The sequence below is a fragment of the Siphateles boraxobius genome, unplaced genomic scaffold, assembly GCF_051911475.1.
Source record: "Siphateles boraxobius isolate OS27281-9 unplaced genomic scaffold, OSU_SipBor_1 24, whole genome shotgun sequence".
In the NCBI taxonomy this organism is placed as follows: domain Eukaryota; kingdom Metazoa; phylum Chordata; class Actinopteri; order Cypriniformes; family Leuciscidae; genus Siphateles; species Siphateles boraxobius.
Window position 1 is genome coordinate 4023571 of NW_027508855.1, and position 24716 is coordinate 4048286.

Below are 24716 nucleotides of genomic sequence, written 5' to 3' on the forward strand. Positions count from 1 at the left end.
CTGATTTATTTTGATTGCGGAATATATATTTTTGATCTCTAAATGAGATGTTCCACCATTTCTCTAAGAACCATACAGGCACAACTTTCAGGTTGAATTGCAGATTGATTATAATGCATACAGTATATATTAATAATATATAATGCATATTAAATTGTATTTACTTTTTGCTAAGTCTCGTAGCAAAGGACTATCTTTCTGAGCAGAAACTTAAGCCTGAACTACAAGATAATGGATTCATTACAGCTGAAATCAGCATGCTTTATTTATTTATTTATTTATTTATTTATTTATTTATTAAGTAGTTTTGCTTCAAAATAAAAGGGACAATGGATAGCCAGTACTGATAGTCCTGGGTCTTATTTTGCAATACTGACAGACTGGCTCCACATGATCCCCTATAAACATATCGCACGTAGATGATCTAAGTTGAGATCAAGTTCGACTGTTTCCCCTGTGAGAAACACTTGCCATTACAAACTTTTACGTTATGGCCCTAAGTGCGCAATGCTCTTTGGAAACGACTTTTCAATTGATAAACGTCAATAGCCCGGCGGACCTTGAACATTTAAAAATAGCTCACGCGCAGGAAAGATGTGGTTTTGTTTGTCCAAATGCGTTCCTCGTTTGTTCCTAAGCAACAGATGCGCCTCGCTCTTGCGTCATTTCCTCCGGAGCGCCTGACTGTATCTCACAACGAACTCAGTAGTAGCGACAAGAAATCCGAGCGAGCCACACTGACCACGCGCGCTCCTCTTTTTAGCGCGGCTGTCAAACTTGAAACAGTTGTGCTGTTTTGTCTTTTGTTTCTCGTTGCAGGACGTCTCACTGGCCGTTTCTTTTCGCATAAAGTGTTACCAGAAGGATTAAAGTCATTACGGACGTCAAATCCTCGCGGGACTTAATTAGGGTTTGTTGTTTTTCTCTGGAAGAATATTCATATTCATGAACAGTGGTCCACCATAGTATTTAAAGTGCCCATTTAACAAATTTCATTCATGATCAAAAGTTTCGAAACTGTATTGCACTTGGCTAATATTCTGCCATTTACTGTATCTTTGTTATTTTTAGCGCGCGCTCTCAAACGAGGATTTAACTCAGCATGACACGTCTCACCACAGTTTTAACGCACGAATCGCGCTGCATTTCTGTTTTTAACAAGAGACACTGACCGCGCTCCGTTCCTAATGCCTGATGTGAAATCTCCCTGTGGTTCTGAGGTGTCTGAGAATGAGCACGGATCTGGAGCGCGCTTCTCTCAAGTCGGGTGCGAACTCGCTGGGCTCCGGTGGCCGCGCGCTCTCCGTTAACGTCAAGAAGTTGCACAACGCGCTCAACGTGCTGCTCAACGACTTCGAAAGGGAGCAGTTCATCCACTGCCTCAACATTTACCACGCCAAGCGCAATGTATTCGATCTCGTGCAGACTCTCAAAGTCATTCTCAACACACCCAATAAGCGTCAACTTTTACCCATGCTGCGCCTGGTCATACCCCGGTCGGACCAGCTGCTGTTCGACCAGTACACGTCGGAAGGGCTTTATCTGAAAACGGATCTGCTGACAGGCAGTATCAAGCATGAGTGCTCGGAAGACATCAGCAGCACAAACGCGCATGCAGGAGCTTCCCCGGTGCACTTTCTGCGCAAGTACGAGCAGGCCGGTCCCAGTCATGAATCTGTGCGCGCGGCCCCGGTTTTCAGCACCACATTCGAGGGGACAGCGCCGGCGCTGATACAGGAAGCGCCTGATGAAATCCGCCAAGTTACGCTGAAAAGGAGCAAGAGCCACGAAGGCCTGGGATTCAGCATACGGGGTGGGTCAGAGCATGGAGTTGGCATCTATGTGTCTTTGGTGGAGCCGGGATCATCCGCTGAGAGAGAGGGGCTGAGAGTTGGAGACCAGATCATAAAAGTCAATAACATGGTGTTTGACCGAGTCACTCACGGAGAGGCAGTCAAGGTGATGTGTGTTCTCTATGTTTGTGTGTTTGGGCACTGTATTTAAACATTTTCCGTCCCTTAACATCTTACGTGGATCTGTAAATTATTTCACTGTGAAAATAAAAAGACACTTGATGTACCATTTTGTGTGTATCAGACTGCCACACCGCTGGAAACGTCTAGAAAACGTATAGGACCCTTATCAAAAAGGCCAGTTATCTGATAAGTTACTGCAAAAACTCTAAAAACTGTCAATGATTCATACAGTAAACCCATAATAAGTAAAGGGTTTTTGATGCACTTGCCCTTGAGATTTTTGGTCATTCACAGGTTTCAACTTCTGGTAATAATGAAAACCATGAAGATAGATAGATAGATAGATAGATAGATAGATAGATAGATAGATAGATAGATAGATAGATATAGACAGACAGACAGACAAACATATAGCCTTTTAAAACAAGGGAAATTAAGAGTACCAAAATAAAAAAAAAACAGAATACCGATCTACAAAAAAAACAAACAAACAGCATATTAAATAAAGATGTTCACACAACCAAAAACAGTCACTCAGTAATATAGAAAATAAAGGTCATAAAAGAAAATAAAGTAAAAGAGCAATGGGAGCAGGTATGCAAAAATTACTAATGTGACTAATACAGTATGTACAGATGGTTTGACAACCCTGACATAGTCCTATTAAAATGATTAAAGAAATTATAATTTCAGTTTAACAATGCAAATTCTAAATATATCCTTGTGTACGCATTCCCCTGGTTGGTAATCACTGCTCTAGAGGGATCATTCAGTGTGGCAGTCTGTGGAACCCCAATCGGTACTTTAATTATATTTTTATTTTTACAGTGCTGACTCCTTTTTTGTACCAAACAGTCAAATTTGCTTCCCCTTCCCTCCTCGGATCCTGCAAAGTCCTTTACCAGTGTCATAGCCCTGCAGAAAAATCTTTGGCCGCAGTCCCAGTCAGAGTTACTGGTTTTAGCAGGGCTAAAATCAATTTTTTATTTATTTTGTAATTATTAATTACAAAGAACTGTGCACTAACTTTTGGCCTCAACCCCAAACTGGCCACTAGCGGTGTGACTAAATCTCATTTTCTCCCTTCTCTTCACATGGTTTTAATCTTGACCTTTTTTTTTTTTTACACATTTGCTCTCGTTCCCTGTGTGTCCAAATATAATATCAGAAAATTGGATAATTGACTCAAAATACGCCACTGGAGCTGGTGCTGGTCTCAGGCTTTGTGAAAATAATTGGAGGTATTGGTGTTCGAACAACTGTAATGTCCAGTTAGACATATGCTGTAATGTGCCTGCAGTGGAATCTCTTATCATCTCTAATTTTAGTTCTAGATTTGAGAGTTAAATCATAGGTTACATAACAAATGATGCTTGTACGGATGAAGAGCAATGACAGGCAGCCAACTCACTCTTACTTTCCTCTCCTCTTTGCTCGCTCATTCTCTCTCTCTTTTTGACTATTTGTGTGGGCAGGCTCATTCTATGTTTTTTTTTTTTATCTTTTGAGCATTCACGTTAGGCTGCTGAGGGAAGTGCAGCGTTCTTTTGTAACCTCCTTGCTTTGTTGTACTGACTGTCGCAATCTTTTTTGCCTGTCAGAATTGAATCCAGTAGCTAAAAAAAGCACACAGCAAAAAACAATGTGAGTCAAATAGGCTAGTTGTATGGAAGCTAAGGGCCTAACGTCTATTTGTGAAGCTTTATTTTGTGAATCAGTCTGTCTTGATTGCAGGTTCCATATGGAGGGATTAAAAGTGATTGACAATGTTTACTCAAAAGTGTCAGCCTGAAAGAAATATATCGCATTGGCTGTATAGTTTACCGTAAAGCTGAAGTGTGAATTGAGTTGATTTGAAATTATCAGAGTTGTTAACATAATATCTTATGGAAGATAACACGGGCTTCAGCTTTAAGGCAAGCTTGCCCACATTGCATTTATTCTGAGCAAGAACCACTAATTGGTCTGACCAACATGTTAACTGACCAACCAGATGGATTGTCACAATATGAGCCATGTAAATACAAAAATATGTGTTAATACAATAATCATTATATAATACACATACATTATTACTATTATACAGTTAAAAAAAAGAATTATACAAAAATGGTACTATAATTATACAATTAAAAATCAACAATAATAATAATAACATTGGTAACATTTTACAATATGGGTGCATTAATATGAATTAATTCATGGTTTATTTTATTTATTTATTTATTAGGGACCATGTACAATTTCAAATATAAATGTTACCATTTGTTGCATTGTACCAGAGTTAGCCATTATAGGCTAATTTACATTTGCAGTCCCCTGGCAGGGTACAAATAAAAACAAACTCCCCCACCCCCCACCCCCTACACACATACACAAAACACATTTTATCAGCGCCGAATCAGTGTCAGTGGGTACAGATTTGACTGGTCTTCGGAAAAGATTTCAGTTGTGATTTAACTAATGCACAGATAATCACGTGTTAATGTATGACCATTAAGAAATAAACAATTTATTAATGATTACTGCATCAGCAACTAATGAAGATTCCATATGATTCATAGATTTAAATTGAGTAATGCAACAGTTGGTGACAGAAGATCAGACTAAAAGAAGATATATTTGCGGCGTCTTTTTTGTGTATTTTTTTTCTTTTTTTTTGGTTTTCCCCCTTTGATCTTTACCCCATCGGTCAACTGTTATGCCTGGGGCAGAAGAACCGTGCACTTATGGATCACACCCAGGATTTCCTCGACCTGATGGGCCTGACACACTATACAGATGTCTCTCTTAGCGCATTTTACCACACTAGCGAGCAGACGAAGGCACGTCTGCCAGCCAATGGTCCCCGGGGGGATTTCGCCGCATGTGTGGAGTGGGTGCTGGTGATGAATGGACTGGATTTCACCGTCAGCCCAGAGGACACCATCCCCACTCCTGACTAGGAGTCCAGCCTGAAACCATCCTGTGAGATGGACACGACACCTGAGCCAAATGCAGACAGAGAGCCAGCACAAGAAGTAGCGACTGAGCCCGAGTACACGTCTGACCAGGTGTGTGAGCCGGCCACATTGTCCATCGCCATGGGAGTTTTAGTGGAGATTGAGGGAATGAATTGGAACCACCGCCACACTCCTGCCACTGTGAGAGAGAGTTTCTGTTGGACTCAATGAACTGTTGTTTTGATTTTATATCCCAACCGAGATGTTCGCCGCTGCAGCTTCGTTGTGGCCTCCGCTTGCGTCTCGAATCCATATGTTTGCAGCGTCTCGTGCATGACATAGGGTTCTAAATATGTGGTGCTTAAGTTAAAATAAGTTCAACTTTTAAATCTTTTTAAGAAAACTTTTAAAAAACACTGACATCGCGTTTTTAACCACAAAACACATTTTGTGTGAATGGCCCAAAACTGATCGAAAGAGAACCATTCTTATTTCACTGTGGTTATTAAAAGCAGACAGTTTGCACCATACATTCAGTTTAACAGCATTAACAGCAAGCCAAAGAGGGCAACGTTTCAACTGAACTATGCATATGCATTTTATTCACTTGCATTATGTACTTGCTCCGTTGATAGATACATGTAATAATAATGTTAATGTTAGAACAATAAATACATGTTCTTAAATGAGCAAGGTTTTCTAGCATCTTTCAACTGCTCATGGTATGACACATTTTAATGGTGGCCAAATGACACTTTAAAGTCAGGCAGCTAAAAATATATATATTTATATTTACAAGTAAATAAGAAGATACATATTCATGAAGATACATTAAACTCCCCATTATCCTATACTTGATAAGCTGCCCATTTCCGCTTGTGTGATCATCAGCCTCTGCTTTTCTGCTACAGACTGAAAGCCATCTCGTGAGTGTTTAATGTGCTGCCCTGTTACTTTCAGCTGATAAAAGTAAAATACTGTAATTTTCTGGTGTTATTTTTTTGATTGTTTGGGTATTCTACAGCCCTTCATCAAACTTCTCAACTCACAGTCTGCCTCAGATTGTTTTTAATCAATTTCTAAATCATTAAAAACAGATCTGTGCCTAAATTAGGATTGGGTGGGCAAGACAGACATTTGGGTGGGCTAAGCCCACCCTTTCCCATGCCTAGATCTGGTACAGCAAAAACTCAGATTTGGCTTTCTTTAGGGCAGTATATTTATATTATCCCATATAAAAGATCAATACACCCTTTATTAAACCACTTTGTTGGGTTTAACGCATCTTCACAGTTGTCTGAGAAATGCTGAATTTTTTTATTAAATTCTAAATGAACAGTTCTTTTTGCGAGCAGTACTATAGATAATAGTTTTTCTGAGCGTTTCTTGTGCTGACGTGAAAGTTTGTGTTTTTTTAAATTTGCAAATGTCCCTCCATACAATACTAGTATTTATGGCTGTCTTCATTTTTAAATGTTGAACCATCAAGCTATTAACTCCAGAGATTGAGATCTTGCACCATTTAACATTTATTTAAGTTTGGTTAATCGTGCAGGCCTAGCTTTTAAAAATAATAATAATTTTTAAAGCGATAGTTAGTTGGTTTAGTTGCAAATGTGCTCATCCATTGGTCCAAAAGTAATAAATTATGATTTTATGAACATAACTCTGGAAACAAGACTGATTGCACTTTTCTAAATAGTAAATGTTGATGTTGTACCTGAATACCATCAGTTCTTCCAGTGCCATCTTTCCACACTAATTGCCGTTGTTCTGGTTTTCGTGCCCAGCTTATAGGGGAGTTCAGAGCCAACCCTATTGGGATACCTTCTCTCATTTATTAATTGGATCCATTTTGCTTCCCATTAGGAGCTGAATAATTCATAAAATCGTTTAATTAAACAGACAGTGTTTAAGCTGGAGAACACACTCGCTGCCTCGACTGTGAGCCTTGATTAGTTCTGACAGAGAGTTTGGCATATGGTGAGGTGCGTCAATGGGTGGGAAACAATAAATCAAAGGATTAAACCGGCTCCAGGGATTCGTTTATTTCATTTAATCGCTGCTTGAATTGACTTTCCAAAGCCTATACTCCAATTTAGTACGATTACTCTTAGACTCAGTAGAAGGATCACAGCCTAGCAAAAAATACACTCAAATCCTGTTAAATCATCCAAATCTGAATAACTAGATTGATCATTTGTTTCAAAGTGATCTGCTGAATAACAGGGGATTTGACAAAGAAGTACAGCTGGCAAAGTCACATTGTCTGCTCTCTCTGTTGGAGTCTCACCCCTATTGACCTGCCAGTCTTAAGCAATTATTCCCAATGACAAATTGTTCCGGCAATGCAAATAATGGCAACGCAGCTGCTTGTACTCCTCTGTAAATCAAGCCTTATCTTGATTCCTATATTTATCTCTTTCTCTCGATCTCTGTCAGTAGAATTACCAGTAAGAACTAAGACTTCACGTGTCTTGTGAATAGCTAACAACCCACCATCTCATTTATAACACATAGTACATGAGCCCAAAACAATGTGCACTCAATATCTGAAGGCTGTGGAACAAATACAGCTCAACTGCACTGTTGCACATTGGGCAATTTATAAGAGGGAAAGTCATAGATGATGCAATGGGAGAGAGTTTGTGGTTATGTAAGTGTCAGAATAATGTAAAGCTGATTTGTTTTTACCAACCACTGAGGATCATCAAAGAAGTGGTGAATGGGTCGTTGAAAGATAAGGTGGTTCAATTTATCTGGGCAAGAGAGATGTTTTTTTTTTGTCATAGCTTGAAGGAAGAGAGGAAGAGTGAGAGATACTGAGAGGGGAGGGGCAGATGGTGATGGGAATGGAGTTTTACACAGTCCATCTGCTGCACTGTCATGGAGATTTTAAAAGGCCAAACGGATGCCGGAGGACCGATAGATGTAGAGTCAATTAGAGACCTCTTCCTCCCTCAGTGTAAGCTGAGAGGCTTCAAGGAGACTTGTATAGAGTAGACCCTCCAAGATGTTGCAAAGTGCTTTTCCTTCTTTACAAAAACTCACAATGGACCTACTGTAAGTATGAATAAATAACTTATTTTTAAATCGTGAACTTGTATGAACATTAAAGCTTGACAATGTGTACATTATTCACCACCACAAGCTCGTCTTATGGGGCAATGGGAATGTCAAAGACTTGCGGTTAGGATTGGAAATCACAGTGAGTATGCACCATGGGAATTTAACCTGTTATTTACAATTACCTTCTTATGGAGCATGAACATTTGGAGCTTGTAGTCATAGATTGCCTGTGTATGCACCTTCTGCCTTCCTGCTGGGTTTGAATAGTTGGTCATCACTCTGTCTTTCTTTCTTTCTTGTTTGTATGCTTGTGTATGCCCTGTTTCTCCTTCTGCCTCTTGTTATCCCTGGAGAATGACTACATCTCACCCCATCTCACTCTGCACTCACTTAGAATACAAATTCCACCGTTCACTCTTACTTTAATCATTGTGCCTCATTATTTTCCAATATAATTTTAAACATGTTTTGGCCAGTCTTTGGTATTGGCAGTTAAAAATACATATCCTTTCTTAACAGATAGTGATGATGAGTAATAATGATGTCATGTCAATGAATTTGGCTCATATTGCGCTTTGCTGTTACAAACTTATGGAGTTAGAAATGTCCTTAGGAACTATTTGTGCGATAGAGAATATTGGTAGAACTGATAAAACCTTACTGTAACACTACTAACCTTGAAGACATATTCAGCCAAAAGTCAACATGCTGTCATCATTTACTCACCTTTATGTAATTGAGTATTACTTTCTTCATTTGTTAGAACACAAAATATTAATATAAGATAATTTCCAATATCTCTGAGCCACTCTTTTCCATACAGTGGTTCTAATTTATAAAACCATTTATGAATTTACACAAAATATTTGTTCTGCTCATGTTTTTATGAATGAATGAAATCATGCAGTGATCAGTGTTTTTAGCTTTGTGTGACAATCAGGCCAAAATGTAAGCTTTTATTCACTAATCATCTTTTCCCAATCCGCTCTGAAATAGTATTAGTGCATGTGCTTATTAATGTTAAAAAACATTGTTTTAATTCCTTGAATTAATTAATTTAGCATGAATGAGACAGTAGGATGTACGGAGTTTAAGCTGACATCTACTATAGATAAGATCATTTTGATTTTGTTTAATCATTTTAGTCACTACATAATTCCCAAACTACAATTTTTGCAATTGTAGTGAAAACTAGTTATAATGCAAAATGAAAAGGTTTGTCCAAACTTTTTTCTGGTAGTGTAAATGTAGTTTATTTACTTATTGCTTTCCAAAGTTGTATAATTAAAACTGTGGGTGTTTTATAATAACAGACTGAGAGGCATTACTCATCTGTAGCCTCACTGATGAGCTGTTCTGCTTTTTTTCTAAAGCTCTATCTAACAAAAACATTTTACATTGTCTGAAAGCACTGCAACCAACTACCATTCGACCTCTCTGGTGACACTTGCTGCCCGTTTAAATTCCTTTCTGTTTATGTTTGTTTCACTTTGATCTCACTCTATTCAACCCCCAAAAACAGCAATTACCACAGTGAGGACAGCAGTTTCGTACTGATGAGTTTGTAAAGTTGTCTACTATTGTTGCTACCTGCTGGCCTTGACAGATATTAGATCAATCTCGCAGCACGCAGACGTCTGATTCAAGGTATCAGATCGTGTCTCACTGCTGCCCTTGGAAATGACATATACTCCATCTGTACTAAGTGCCTGTCTGTGCATATGCTGCATATCAACAGTGAAGCACATTTCTTTATGAGATGACGGTTTGCTTGCGAGGATACACAGTTGCCCTGTTTTTATTGAAATTAAATTGAAAAGACTGATTTTAAGGCAAGACCCCATAAGAGAGACCAAGAGCAATTGCAAATGGTGGACAAAGGTAATTCTCCATGCGTATTGAAGGTGACAACACATTTATCTGGTCTCTTATTTACCATATTATACCATATATACCTCTTATATACCATATACCTAGCCAGTTCCCTTTCAAGGGAACTTCGAGCTGCGTCAAACGCTGCGGGAACGCCCCTGCGTTGTGCGTCATGAAGCACGTATGGAATCAGCCCAATGGAGAGATGAAACGTCATAGGCGGGTGACGTCATCGACCAGGAAACTATAAAGCACCCCAAAAACACAAGCGCATTAGCTTCTGTGCTTTCAGTCGCGCTACATGTGAATCTGTCCCTGTGTGATATTGTCTGTCTTACATACCCTGCACCACACAAACAATTTATCCCTATATATATATATATTGAGAGATTATGGCGGACGAACAGCAGTTTAGAAAGTGTGTTCCTCCCTGCTCGCGTTATTTAACGAGCGGGGATACACATGATCTTTGTGTTGTTTGTTTGGGAGTTCAGCATGCCCAGTTTGCTCTCGAGGGAGCAGACTGTGAGCATTGCGAGCGTTTGCCGTTAAGGACGCTCCGCTCCCGCCGGTCGCTCTTTGAGGAGAGCGGTTCGGTGCGCGCTCCCCGCGGTTCGGGTCCCGCTTCTGCCGAGGCAGAGCGGCGGCGCTTATCGTGGGGATCGCAGATGGATCTCACAGCGGGGTTTGAGACGGGCTCTGCCTTATCTCTCCCTTCACCTGTGAGATCCAGTGCCTCAGTCCCGGGTTCGGAAGCACGCGCTGCGGTTTCTTCCGCTCGGGCTGAGGCACCAATGCTGCAGCTATCCAGTTCTGAGGAACTTGATGTTGTTAGTGTTGAGGGAGATGTGGAGGATTCGCCACCCCACACTCCTGAGAGTGATGAGCTTATGGAGGTGTTAACAAGAGCTGTTGAAAAACTTAATATTGAATGGCCAGTGACTAGACAGGAGTCTGTTTCTAAATCAAAGTTGGATGAGAGATTTTTGCCGTCACGTGTGCAGCCTCCACGCCGGTGCCTGCCGTTTTTCCATGATCTCCACACCGAGGTGTCGAAATCATGGAGAAAACCGGTGTCATATAGAGTGTTTAGTCCCCAGACTTCAACATACGCTAATATTATGGGAGCCAAGGCTCATGGTTATGGTGCTTTGCCTCGTGTGGAAGAGACGCTTGCGAGCCATCTCTCCCCCGAAGCAGCATCATCTTTTAAGGCACCGGCATTACCCACCAAGCCTTTAAGAAACACTTCGGCTTTAGTGGGTAAAGCATATTCGGCAGCAGGTCAGGCTGCGTCATGTCTGCATACTATGTCAATCTTGCAGGCATACCAGGCTGATCTGCTAAGGGACATGAGTGAGAGTGAGGAGGTCAGTACTGACGTAGTTCGTGAACTGCGTCAGGCTGCTGATTTATCCCTGCGTGCCACCAGAGAATCGGCCAAATTAATGGGTCGTTCTATGGCAGCTCTGGTGGCCGCAGAAAGACATTTGTGGTTAAATCAGACTAATATTAAAGAGAGAGAAAAAGCTTTTCTTTTAGATGCTCCTCTTTCTCCCATGGGGTTGTTTGGTGATGCTGTGAATTCAGTTATCGATAAATTCCAAGAAGAAAAGAAACAAACTGCAGCTTTTAAAAAGTTTCTTCCCCTTAAAGTTCATGTCCCTGGGGCTGCTGGGCGGGAGCAGCCCCGGCCGTCTTCGAGCTCATCACATAGAGCGCAGCAGAGGCAGAGTGTCGCGTCTCGTGCTCCCCCTGCTGGACAGTGGGCTCAGCCGCGACACTCTCAGCCGAAGCCTTCTCCCAGTAGAACTGATCTGAGGACAGTTATATTGGCTAAGAAGGCTTCGGCTAAGAAGAAGTCCTGACGCCAAGCCGTTCAGGATGCTGAGGGTGGTCCCCACCGAGGCGGAAAGGTGTTCACCTCTTTTTACGGTGCCCATTCCTCCTCGGTGCCCTCAGGGGCTCGTTCTGCCAACCCCGCCTTTATGCCGGGGCACAGACGATCCCAGCGAGCGCTTTCCCGAGGGACGCTCGCTCCCTCTGAGGAGGGTCTCAGAGCGGTCAGACCAGTTGTTCCCTGCCGGTGCGCCGTTACAGGGCGCTGCGTCTGCTGCTCAAGTTACACCAGAGGCCAGTCTCGAGAGGCTGGTACCCTTAGTAGAATTTCTGGCAGAGTGGAAAAGCCTTCCAAAAATATCTCATTGGGTCCTGCAGACAGTAGAAAAGGGTTATGCTATCCAGTTCAGGTGTCGTCCACCAAAATTCAGAGGGGTTCTGCACACAGTGGTGGGCCCCGAGCAGGCTCTGGTATTGGAACAAGAGGTGAAAACGCTCCTTCAAAAAGAGGCTATAGAACGGGTTCCTCCTCCCAGTTTGGAGTCAGGTTATTACAGCCGATATTTCATCGTTCCAAAGAAGGATGGGGGGTTGCGTCCAATTTTAGACCTGCGCATATTGAATCGCTCGGTAGGGAAGCTAAAATTCAAGATGCTCACTATCAAGCAGATCGTGTCTCAAATCAGGTCCGAGGACTGGTTTGTCACGATAGATCTGAAGGACGCATACTTCCATGTGTCCATCCTTCCACAACACAGGAAGTTCCTGAGGTTCGCCTTCGGGGGCGAGGCGTACCAGTACAGGGTTCTTCCGTTTGGCCTAGCTTTATCTCCCCGCACTTTCACGAAATGCATGGATGCAGCACTAGTGCCTCTGAGGCTTCAGGGCATTCGTATTCTCAATTACATCGACGATTGGTTGATTTTAGCCCAGACCGAGCAGATGGCGGTTCGGCATCGAGATGTCGTCCTAGCTCATATCAGAAAGTTGGGGTTGAGGCTGAACGCAAAGAAAAGTGTATTATCTCCTTCCCAGAAGACCACTTTTCTGGGTGTCGTTTGGGATTCGGTATCGATGCGGGCGCGACTCTCTCCGACCCGCATCGCTTCGATTCTCTCAGCTGTGAAACAAGTGAAGCTAGGCCAGCTACTCACTGTCAAGCAGTTTCAGAGACTGTTGGGTCTGATGGCAGCAGCGTCCAACGTTATACCTTGCGGCCTGTTGTACATGAGACCGCTACAGTGGTGGCTCAGGACCAAGGGATTCTCCCCGAGGGGAAATCCGCTCCGCACGTTCAAAGTCACGCGGCGCTGCCTTCGTGCTCTGGTCATGTGGAGAGAAACTTGGTTCCTATCCAAAGGTCCTGTGCTGGGGGCTCTTTGTCGTCGCATAACGCTAACGACGGATGCTTCCCTCACAGGGTGGGGGGCGGTCATGAGTGGTCGCCCAGCCCAAGGTCTGTGGCAGGATCATCATCTTTCGTGGCACATAAATTGTCTAGAGATGTTGGCTGTGTTTCAGGCTCTGAAACACTTCCTAACAGACCTGAGAGGCCATCATGTGTTAGTTCAATCAGACAACACGTCGGTGGTCTCTTATATAAATCATCAGGGGGGCCTGCGGTCTCGCCGGCTTTACAAGTTGGCCCGTCAGATCCTCCTGTGGTCCCAAGGGAAGCTACTATCTCTGAGAGCAATGTATCTCCCTGGGTATTTGAATGTGGTAGCAGACTCCCTGTCGAGGCAGGGGCCGAGGCCAGGGGAATGGAGACTCCACCCCGAGGTGGTGGAGCTCCTTTGGTTGAGTTTCGGTCGCGCCGAGGTGGACCTATTCGCTTCCAAGGAGACCACTCATTGTCATCGGTGGTTCTCCATCACTCTTCCAGCCCCCCTGGGGTTGGATGCTATGGTGCAGCCGTGGCCGAGGTCACGTCTGTACGCCTTTCCCCCGATTGCTCTGTTACCAGGAGTTCTGGAGAGGGTCCGCCGGGACGGGGTCAGTCTACTACTAGTAGCCCCGTTCTGGCCGGCCCGAGTATGGTTTGCGGACCTGATTTCTCTCCTGGACGGTTCTCCTTTGGAGCTCCCGGTCAGGAGGGATCTACTCTCCCAGGCGGGGGGCACGATACTTCACCCCCGCCCAGAATTGTGGAAACTGTGGGCTTGGCCTCTGAGGGGGCCCAGCTCATAGACTCCGGTCTCTCAACCGAGGTTGTTGAGACCATTCTTAACTCCAGAGCTCCATCCACGAGGAAGCTTTATGCCTTGAAGTGGAAACTTTTCACTTCTTGGTGTGGAGAACACCTGCAGGACCCAGTTAACTGCCCAGTGGGTGCAGTGCTGGAATTCCTGCAGGAGCGCTTCTCCACAGGGTTATCCCCCTCCACACTAAAGGTGTATGTGGCGGCACTAGCTGCTTACCACGTCCCTTTCAGTGGAGTTTCTCTTGGGAGACACCCGCTTATAACTCGTTTCCTCCGTGGCACTTTGAGGCTGAGGCCAGCAGTTCGTACGAGGGTGCCGACTTGGGATCTGGCCATTGTATTAGAAGGTCTTTCCCTAGCTCCTTTTGAACCTATCGAAGAAGTTCCCGAGAAGTTTCTCACTTTTAAGACTATCTTTTTGCTTGCTATCTCTTCACTAAAAAGAATCGGAGATTTGCAGGCTCTGTCGGTTTCACCCTCGTGCCTGGAATTTGCACCTGGCATGGTTAAAGCTTTTCTGCATCCTAGACCAGGTTACGTTCCTAAGGTTCCTACTAATATTGTTAGACCTACGGTTCTGCAGGCTTTCTGTCCTCCTCCATTTATGTCATCGGACCAGGAGAAACTTAATTCACTCTGCCCTGTTAGGGCATTAGACGCTTATGTCCACAGAGCTGCCCTGTGGAGGAAATCAGAACAACTTTTTGTATGTTTCGGGCCACCCAGGAAAGGGTGTCCGGCGTCTAAACAGAGAATGAGCAAGTGGGTGGTTGAGGCTATCTCACTTGCTTATGAGTCGGCTGGCCAGCCTTCACCTTTGGTTGTCCGAGCTCACTCTACCAGGAGTATGGCTGCTTCTAAAGCTCTTTTGTCGGGGGTTTCCCTGAGTGATGTTTGTGATGCGGCTGGATGGTCTTCACCGCATACTTTTATTAAGTTCTATGACCTAGACTTAAGCTCTACCCCTGGGGCACAGGTGCTCTCGTCCTCTGTGCGCTAGTCTCACATGACGGTCATTTGGTCCTATGGCGACGTGGGTATTCGCGTTCCCGCAGCGTTTGACGCAGCTCGAAGTTCCCTTGAAAGGGAACGTCTCGGTTACGTATGTAACCCTAGTTCCCTGATAGGGAACGAGACGCTGCGTCGCTCCGCCATACTCCCGGCACTCCCGTTAGCGCTTCCTTCAAGCCTATCAGAAGCTAATGCGCTTGTGTTTTTGGGGTGCTTTATAGTTTCCTGGTCGATGACGTCACCCGCCTATGACGTTTCATCTCTCCATTGGGCTGATTCCATACGTGCTTCATGACGCACAACGCAGGGGCGTTCCCGCAGCGTTTGACGCAGCGTCTCGTTCCCTATCAGGGAACTAGGGTTACATACGTAACCGAGACGTTCTATGTTCTTCAGTTCTAAACGAGTTTTTTTTTTATCTCATTTTTGAATTTATAGTGACAGACAGACAGTACTGTCGATACAAAGAGTTTTAGCAGAGCTGTAGTCTTGTGTTATGAATGCACATACAATGAAAGACATGGAGAATTTGTGTTGTTAGGTATGATTTAGTGGATTAGAAGTGCATACTTAGATTTAGATTAAATTAAACAGTCAGCTAAGAATTTTGTAAGTAGCTTTATTTGTTGATAAGGCAATGTGTAAAAATACCCAGTCAATGCAGTGGACTTAAAGGATCCTAGAACAGTTTTCATTTCTTTCTAACCAAAGAGGTCTTACAAAGGAGAAGGAGAGGAAGTTATGCATATAGCATTTCCTAGCAACTATTTTATTACCAGGGGTTTATGATTACACACACACACACACACACACACACACACACACACACACACACACACACACACACACACACACACACACACACACACACACACACACACACACACACACACACACACACACACACACACACACACACACACACACACACACACACACACACACACACACACACACACACACAGACATATATATATATAAAGTTTAGATTTTAGCAGCTAAAGGGAGCTATGCTGAAAAATTATGAGCCCTGAAGAAAGCAGTGGAGAGCAATGAGCTTGAGGGAAACTACTGTTTTTTTTCTATTATTCTCCTTTTTAGAGGCCATACCATATTTCTCCAGTGCTGTTGAGTGATGATGGTGTACTGAGCACATCTATAATAAAAATTATATTGATGGTAATAGCTGCTATCAGTGTTTAAATGGAGAGTGCACCTTTTATTTGCTTGTCTTCTCACTGCGTTGCCACAGTTATTAATGAAACAATAAACAAACAAATTAAAATATTGGCAACCTAGGTGACTCAAATACGCTCTGTGTTTCTCAAGGCTCTTCTTTTAAAGTATGAGGAGAGTTGTAAATAAATAAATGTATCTTGTTCTTCAGGCTTCATAGTGAATAACCTTTGTGTTATAAGCTCCTGTTGGGCAGGTTTGCCATGTTTGTTCAGCAACTAAAAATGAGCATACAGTATGTGGTATGCCTGCCCTGTGAACATAACATGTTTATATTTATCTCACCAACCTTTGATGCCTTCAAACTTTTCATGTGAGATATTTTTGTGCCTCCTTGGAGGCACACGGTCTTCTCTTGACCTTTTACATTCTGGGTCTTGAAATTTGAAAAGTTCTCTGCCTTTCCTTCAACACAATATTAGCTCACCAGCCAGATTTACAGAGAATGAGTGACAAATGAAGTAGTGAGTGCTTGGCAAATGAGAACAGAAATGAAACTGAGAGGAAAGAACTGCTCTTTTAATGGCAGGTTTAGTGCTTCAATGTCCCTAAAGATCTTTATATAAGATATTTAGTACCATCAGAGCGTTTTAGTAATAAACTAATCTCACAGAAGGATGGCTGAAAAGTATGTTCAAAAAGTTCTTCATGTTAAAGAGTGAAGGTTGTCTTTTCTTGACATTTTTCAATGTTGTGCTTCAGACCTAGTTTTTTACTGTTTAATGGTGTTTCTAGGTCCGATGTCTTCAGGGGGTAGTGCACATATTGCAAAGCTTTCACGGACTGCTCTGGAACTGTCCACGGATCCCTGTGGTTTAGAACACTGAAACTGCGATAGAAAACATTGTGCTTAATTATTAATCACCTGTAAAACTGAATTATTGTGCTGTTTATACCCTGGCTTGGTTCCAACCGGACCACGAAGCATAATGGCAACGGTAACACCATTTTATGGTTCCTACAGATTAAAGTGAGCAGTGTGTCCGAACAACAGAGTTGTACACCACAAGCGCTCAGGGTCATTTATGGTAATGAGCCTTTAGTGATATATCTTCTAATATATCTAAGCGTCAAAAACGCTTCGTTCAAGCACTTTCTGTTCTGTGCGCATTGCTTCTCTTTCCCACTAAAGCACTACATAAGCAAAACAATAATTAATGCAATTGTTTAAACAATTGTTTATTTTTATGTCATATACATACGTCTCAGACTGTACGAATAAACAAGTTTTTTTGGCAAGACATTTTTTCATCTTCATCTAGCATTATTAATCAGCATGTTAAGAGCATTTAATAATAAACAGTGTTATTATGGGGGAAATTACTTGTAGATTGTAAGGAAAGATAACTAAAAATTTGAAATTATTAGTTAACTTTGTTTTCATGATGAGGGCGTTTTGATTAGCCTATTATGTACATTGTTTTTAGTAGATGCTTATTTTAAGAAAAATATAAAAATAGTCCAGGCTTTAAAAGGAAAACCCTGAACCCCATACAGTATCTTTTCTGTTACGATCCTCCGCTGCGAAGGAAATAGACCGGACCTCTTGAAACTTTAATTGAATACCCCTGCAGTAGCCAAATCTTCATATTATCATGATTTTCTTTAAATGTATGCAACCTTCAGGAATTTTGTAAAAAAAAAAAAAAAAAGAATTCAGAAAAGCCTTCCTTACTTCCTACCTTTGTCATAGTGTCGTTGTAGGCTACTGGTAAACTTTGTCTTTGTCATCTAGAAATAGAAGGGATCATGCTAATATGGGCGTTTCTAACGTTTATCTCTTCCTCCGGTAAAATGTTGTTGCAAACGTAGCCGCCGCGTGTCTGTCGCTGTATTTGGCAGGTGCTTGTGTGGGCGGTGCCATCCCATGGAAACTGCGTTGGAAAGCTTGTGCTGTAGGGAAGTGAGTGCGTTTTGGTCGCTGGTTGAGGAGATCACCCCGCGACAAGATGTGACGTGCCTCACTCAGCATCCAGTATTTGAGGCATGCTGCCTGACACAAACATGCTGCGAACACAGTAGTTCACCATTATCAATCTACCTACTATATATTTATATCTATTTATCTATCTAGCTGCTAGCTATCTATGCTAACGTTATGCTGTCTGGCTGTCTGCCTATCTCTCTCTATACTAGCCTATCTATCTATATCTATCTGTCTGTCTATCTATATATCTAGTCTATCTATCTATCAATATCTATGTATTTATCTATTTATCTATAATCTGAATACTCTCGTCTACTACTCGTCTCTCTAGTCACTATCAATGCTCTCAAGGCGGTCTTTGGTAAATTCTCTCCCCAAGGTGACACAATGCAATGCATTGTGGGGGAAAGGAGGATCGTTGCAAACCGCTGTAAGATAGTACCTGCTTTTTCGTATTATATTCCGTTTTGTGATACCCAACAACATAAAATACAATGGATAACAGTTTAAATGTTTATTACCAACAAGCAAATTGCACAAATTCGTTGAAAAATTAACCCTGCAACACGGCCTTTAAGCCTATTTGCAGACTATAAAAATGCATGTATGAGCGTATTTAACTGAAAGCAACTTGCACTGACATATCTTAAAATATGTCAGTGACATTTTATTTTCTAAAGCACGTTTATAAAAGCTACTTAAATGTCCTAATTGAACTAAGGTCTAATCCTGGCTTAAACTAAGCCCTGTCTGTGAAACCAGGCCATTGCTTGCAATAAATTGTGTTTCATCAGAATACACCAAATTGTGAATGAACGTCCATGGAGAAAAATACCTTTTGTTTCCATGATGATGTATATACAGCCTCTTCCAGGAGGGGCAAACATGGCTATGCTAACTAGCCAAACCTTGTCCATTTTGGTTGTAAACGTTTCACGATAATTTTAAAATTCTTTTACTGTCAGTTTTTAATGTTTGCGACCGTGGAAGCAGATTTGCATTGCTTAGAATGAGTAAGCAGACCTGTCTATGTTAAAAGCGGTGAGGTCATTGTCTAGTCATCGCCGGCTGTGTCACCACTCATTATATCCAGGTCACCACAGGTATCAGTTGGTGTTTGTTCAGGTGGCTGGAAAGGAGCGTGGAATAGGATTGTTATACATTCTTATCAGAAGAAGGCTGCGTCTGCTGAGGCTCAGCACAGAAATGTCAGGTGTGTCCTCTGCCTCTGTGATGAAGAGACACTGGCTTATGGTTTATTCACTAAAGCCCTGTCAGACATTTTCGTTCTCACTCTCCCTCTCCTATCTGTCTTCATCTCTCTGTTTCTCACCTTTTGTGTTTGTTACTCTCTTGCTGAAGTTTGAAGAATTACCTCAGACTGGTATGTTGGCTCTGGGAGGCTGTAGCCCCTAATATACACTCGTTTAGGGGTAAGAAGGAGTTGTTGAATCGTGGATTTTTTTCAGGATTAATTTATGAACAGAAAGTTCAAAAATATTCATTATACAGCCATCTTGATAATTATATGCAGCCATGCAAATACAGCTCTAATCTACTTGAATGGTTAAGACTAAAATGTTCACAATTGTTTGATACGATTATATTCCAATAACATGTTTTAAATGAGGAATAAAATCAGACACAACTTGGTATCGTATAGTGTGCTGCTTTAGCTCAAATAACTAATATAATCAGGCTGATTCATCTAATGTTCATGCGTTTTCTAGAGTAAACAAACAGGTGATTGGCTCTTTTAGCTGTAAGGCAGGAATTTCATTCCTATATTCACTATATTGAGCTGTGTTTTGCTCTTTTAAGCTCTAAGCAGGGGCGTCATGCAAGCCAAAATTCTAGGGGGGCAAAATCTGAGACGTTGCAATTGTTTTCTGACGGGTGATATGAATCATGTTAGGAGGGGTCAGGGGGTTTCTCCCCCTGAAAATTTTTAAATTCTGGCTGCTAAACATACCATTTCAATGCAGTTTGGGAGGGACAGAAATACCTTAACGGAGCTAGCAGCAACCCTACTCTATCTGAGGACTAAGTTAAAGTATCTATTTTGTAATTTTAAGTAAAAGACAGGTTGATGAAAGAACTGTGAGCTCAAATTCAAAAGCTTTTGAAGTCTACTTCATTAAAGCATGTTTACACACACTGTACACTTAGGCCTACTACACATGATTTTAAAAACAGTACCATTGCAGTTTTTATGTTATGATTTTAAATTGGTGTGACCTAAGAACGATCTTTCTTTAAAGGTACATAAAGGTGCTGAGATCTGACTTTGTGGTGCTCTGAAATTAAGTTATTTTAATATATTAATATGTGATGAAGGACTTTGAAAGAAGTTTGACAGATTTCAGTGCTGAATAAGGTTAACACTACCCCGTTTATTTGAAAATGGTTAATATTTGACAGCAATGTAAAAAAGTAATCAAATCAAATGTAATATGTAACATTACTTTAGTAAAATCATTGAAATACTGTAGTTACACTGCTCATTATTATATTCTAAATAAGGAACTTGTAAAGAGTAATTTATGAGCTAACAGAAAAGCTAGTAACTTGTAACTTGTACATTTAACCTATGGCTTATTGGCTTTGTATGGCCAGTAACGTTAGCCAGCTAGTTTACGGTTAGACTAGGCTAGCTATCGATAACGTTACTGACACAACTTAAGTTAATGCTCTGAATTCGCTGCTAATATCGAATCCATAACTTTTTGATCAAGTTAAAATTTCCAGGTCAAACACAAATAATTCCACTACCTACGCGCATAGCACTCTAGACTTGACACAGACACCATATTAGGAAAAAGGGGCGGGCTGATGCTGACCGATTTATTACACATCCAGAAGAATACATTTGAGTCGTTATAGGCTCTGGTAATTATGGAGCATAATAGGAATAAAGTTGTGACAAAAAATTATCAGGGAGGAAAAATCTGAGGGGGCACGTGCTTTGAATGGGTATGACGCCACTGGCTCTAAGTCGCGACTACAGCTGCCATTTTAGTGCTACCATTTATCTAATTTAAAGTCTCCTCCCTGTATAATGTTTCTGGTATGGTTAACTAGTTTGAAGTTTGATGAAATGATGAATCTGTGGGACATCTGAAAAACATGTTATTTTAGAAAATACATTTTGAACCCTCTTACTCTTTCTCAAGATAGAATAATGTGACTCATCCGCTGTACATCCACACAGCACTGAGTCTCTCTCTTATTCTGCCTCTCTTACTCAATGGCTCTAAACTTCCCACATTCTGCCTGTTATGTAAGAGATCTGCTCGGTAACTCTGGTAGCTGTCCATGTAGTTGTTTTACACACTGACGTGTTGTTATGTAGCTGACCACATTTGGTCAAGTGCTCAGTTCAGAGGCTTCAGATGAAACGCTCCACACGGATTTACAGGTTTGGTGCTTGTATTTTTAGCCCCCTGCTAAAAATACGAGTTTTGCTCAAAAGTGTTTGCGTTAGTGGTTTTAAACCAGGGCACACATGCCATTGTTCATAATTCATGCAGCAGCGGTTAGAAAAAGCAACACTGAATGTGTTGTTCCGCTCCAAATAAACATTTATGTTAATCTATGTAGATCCAGGTGCTTCTCTGTGAGCGAGCCAGATTTCATTCACTAGCATGGCTCTGTCTGCTCATACATTTAAGCCAAATTAATGCTTTTTGTCTTGATTTTGAGAAGTCTTCTGTTGTTCGATATGTTCTGCAGATGTCTGTATTTGTCACAAATGTCCTTACTTGTAATCTTTGTAGTTTCTATACAGATATTATACTTATTCTTTGTCTGGATCATTTGATATCAGTGTCACCGAGCTTGAGGAACAAACACCAAAGAGAATCAGTTGGTATTGTTCATGTTCTGTCTGTAGCACTGACTCCAGCAAGCCTGCCTCTCTATACCTGTCTTTCTCTTTATTCTCCTTTTTCTTCTGTCTGCTTTGAGAAAGCACAAATACAAAGTGATTTTTTAACTCCCCAGCCCAATGAGACATCCAGCTCTGTCCCTAAAAAGCATATTAGATGTCAGAGATGGATGTCTGTGGACATTTTCAGAGATGAGAGCAGTTCAGGGAGGTGGTGGGACTGATTTACATGACTAGAGCCAATCCACAAGAGACCTGCACTAGAGTCAGTGAGATCTTTTTTAGACTTGTTTGGCTCGTAAAGGCCATGAATGGAGAATGAACTCTCCAGCAGGTCAAATCACTAAGGAGTCTTTAGGAGAAGAATATTACAGCTGAGATTTAACCCAGCTTTTGTTTTAAAGCTGCAGTGTATAATTTCGGCTCATAATGTAAGCATTTATCAATAGGTCATTTCATTTTCATCGATCGGCCACTATGACTGAATATTGGTAAAGTATTTAGAACCCAATCTATGAATGACTTTTATATTTTTGTTTAATTGTATTTATTTGTGAATTTATATTTTTATTTTATTATATTTCAAATGATTAATTAAAATCTTACATATCTATTATGTTCTGTTTTGTTCTGTTTTGGTTTCGTTTTCACTCTATTCCTGATTGTCAGTGTTCCCTGTCATTATAAGTTACCTTGGTTGCTGATTTGAGTTCCACACCTGTTCACTGTTACGTTGATTACTCCCTGCGTTTGTTAACCCTTGGTTTTCTCAGTTCGGTGTTCTCTATTGTTTATGTTATTGTGTAGTCTCCCTGTTGATTTGTCTCCTGCGTATTCTTTTTGATTATTCAAAAGACTTTTGGAATTCATTCTGATTCGTGCATGTTCATCTACATGTGCCAGATACTGAAAATGCAGACAATTATGGCTAAAATTTTGTTACAATTCTATACTATTTTATCTAAATAAATTAAAAATAAAATGCTAAAAAATTATCATTATAATTATGATGTACAATATGTAAAATGGATAGCCTATACAATGTTATTACATTATTATTGTTTTTAAAGATGAGCTTTAAGTGATTGTTAGATGACAGCAAAGGTAATCTCATTTTTTTTTTATTAATTAAAAATCTTTAATATTAAGCATCCCTATTAATGACTAATTTGGAGGCAGGACTAACAATTTCTGTGTACATATGAAGTAAATTACTTTTAGAGAGATCATTTATTTATTTGTATCCTCTTCAGTCCCCTTTTTGTCGCCTCCTTTATTGTCCTCATCTATCGGTTTTCTGTTCACAGGTGTTGAAAGGTTCTAAGAAGCTCTCCATGTCAGTCTGTTCTATGGGACGGATCCCAGGTGGTTATGTGACCAATCACGTGTATACATGGGTGGACCCTCAGGGCCGCAGTGTGTCCCCGCCCCCAGACCTGGTGGACCAGCGTGGCTCAGGAGGAAGATACTCGGACATCCAGCAACTTGGGGACACACACATACGCCACGAGGATGCTGAGAAGAAGGTGAGTGTAAAAGCGCGTTCATGATGACAGATTAATTGGAACTTTAGGCAATTTCAAATTCAGAGCGATGTTGTAAGTGTTAAACATCTGCGGCTTTTCCCTCTACGTTTTATTTCACTAAATTTATTCATATTAGAAAAGACAGCTCTAACAAGTGTAGAAATTAGTGTAATGCCTCAGTGATTCCTCTCTGCTAACTGCAAACCAGCAGAGTTTTTTCTCTATAGGTGCATTAACACTGTGTTAATACACACACACACACACACACACACACACACACACACACACACACACACACACACACACACACACACACACACACACACACACACAACACACACACACACACACACACACACACACACACACACACACACACACACACACACACACACACACACACACACACACACACACACACACATTCATCAACTTTGCTCACTAAGCCTTCATCTCAAATTCTGCCTCTTCAGCTAAAAACACCCAAAGGACAGCAGTCACCCATCACAACACTACCGACAAGGTCCAAAATCGTTTCCGCCAGATGCAAGTTACAGTACGAAATACAACGTCTGTCATGACTCAAGTGACTAACAACTTTTATCCAAGTGAACAAATTTATCTTTTATCAAAGTGAAAAAGGTTTTTATTGCATATCTAAAAGCTTTTTTCCTCCCATAATCCTAAATGTTTTTTTGACCATGTGGCATTATATATGTGTATACTCTATATTCTAATAAATTAGAAAAATCACAATGTGCCAGATTTTTTTGTACAGTTTCTGTAAAGAAACAAGATAAAAATAGCTGGCAGATGTGGCAAAGTTAATTTTGTACCTTAACAGCCTATAAAAACATCTGGAAAACTATAAAGCATTAAACTTATACAAGAGATTTTCACTCATAATAACTGTCTAAAACTCCAGAAAATGGTTAATTCAACAACAAAAACTGTTTGTTTCTTGAGTTTTAATTATGGTTTACTCGAGATAGCCCTAATTACAAGCACTGACAGTGATCTATATGTTTTGGATGGAGGCAGTGGAGCATGTTAGCTGCAGAAATTCTTTAGCGGGGGAGTCGGTGCTGTTTTGACTTGGCTTTGGGTCTGCTGATAAGAGTATTTCAGGAACATTTTCGGCCAGACTCACCTGAAATGATCTTTATGTCAGTGTGATTGATATGACCCATCTGAATTATCATCTGGGTTCTGATGAACTAGCCAAATCC

General features: G+C 41.2%; 1 protein-coding gene across 1 annotated transcript in view; it reads left to right on the plus strand.

The window, feature by feature from the left end:
* Positions 1-695: 695 nt before the first annotated feature.
* Positions 696-24716, plus strand: part of whrnb (whirlin b) — a 132815-nt gene continuing 108794 nt past the window's right edge. The window contains exons 1-2 of the mRNA XM_077241844.1: positions 696-1959; positions 23269-23487. Of these exons, the coding sequence (XP_077097959.1) occupies positions 1231-1959; positions 23269-23487 (948 nt within the window). The 5' untranslated portion in view covers positions 696-1230. The remainder of the gene's footprint in view (positions 1960-23268; positions 23488-24716) is intronic.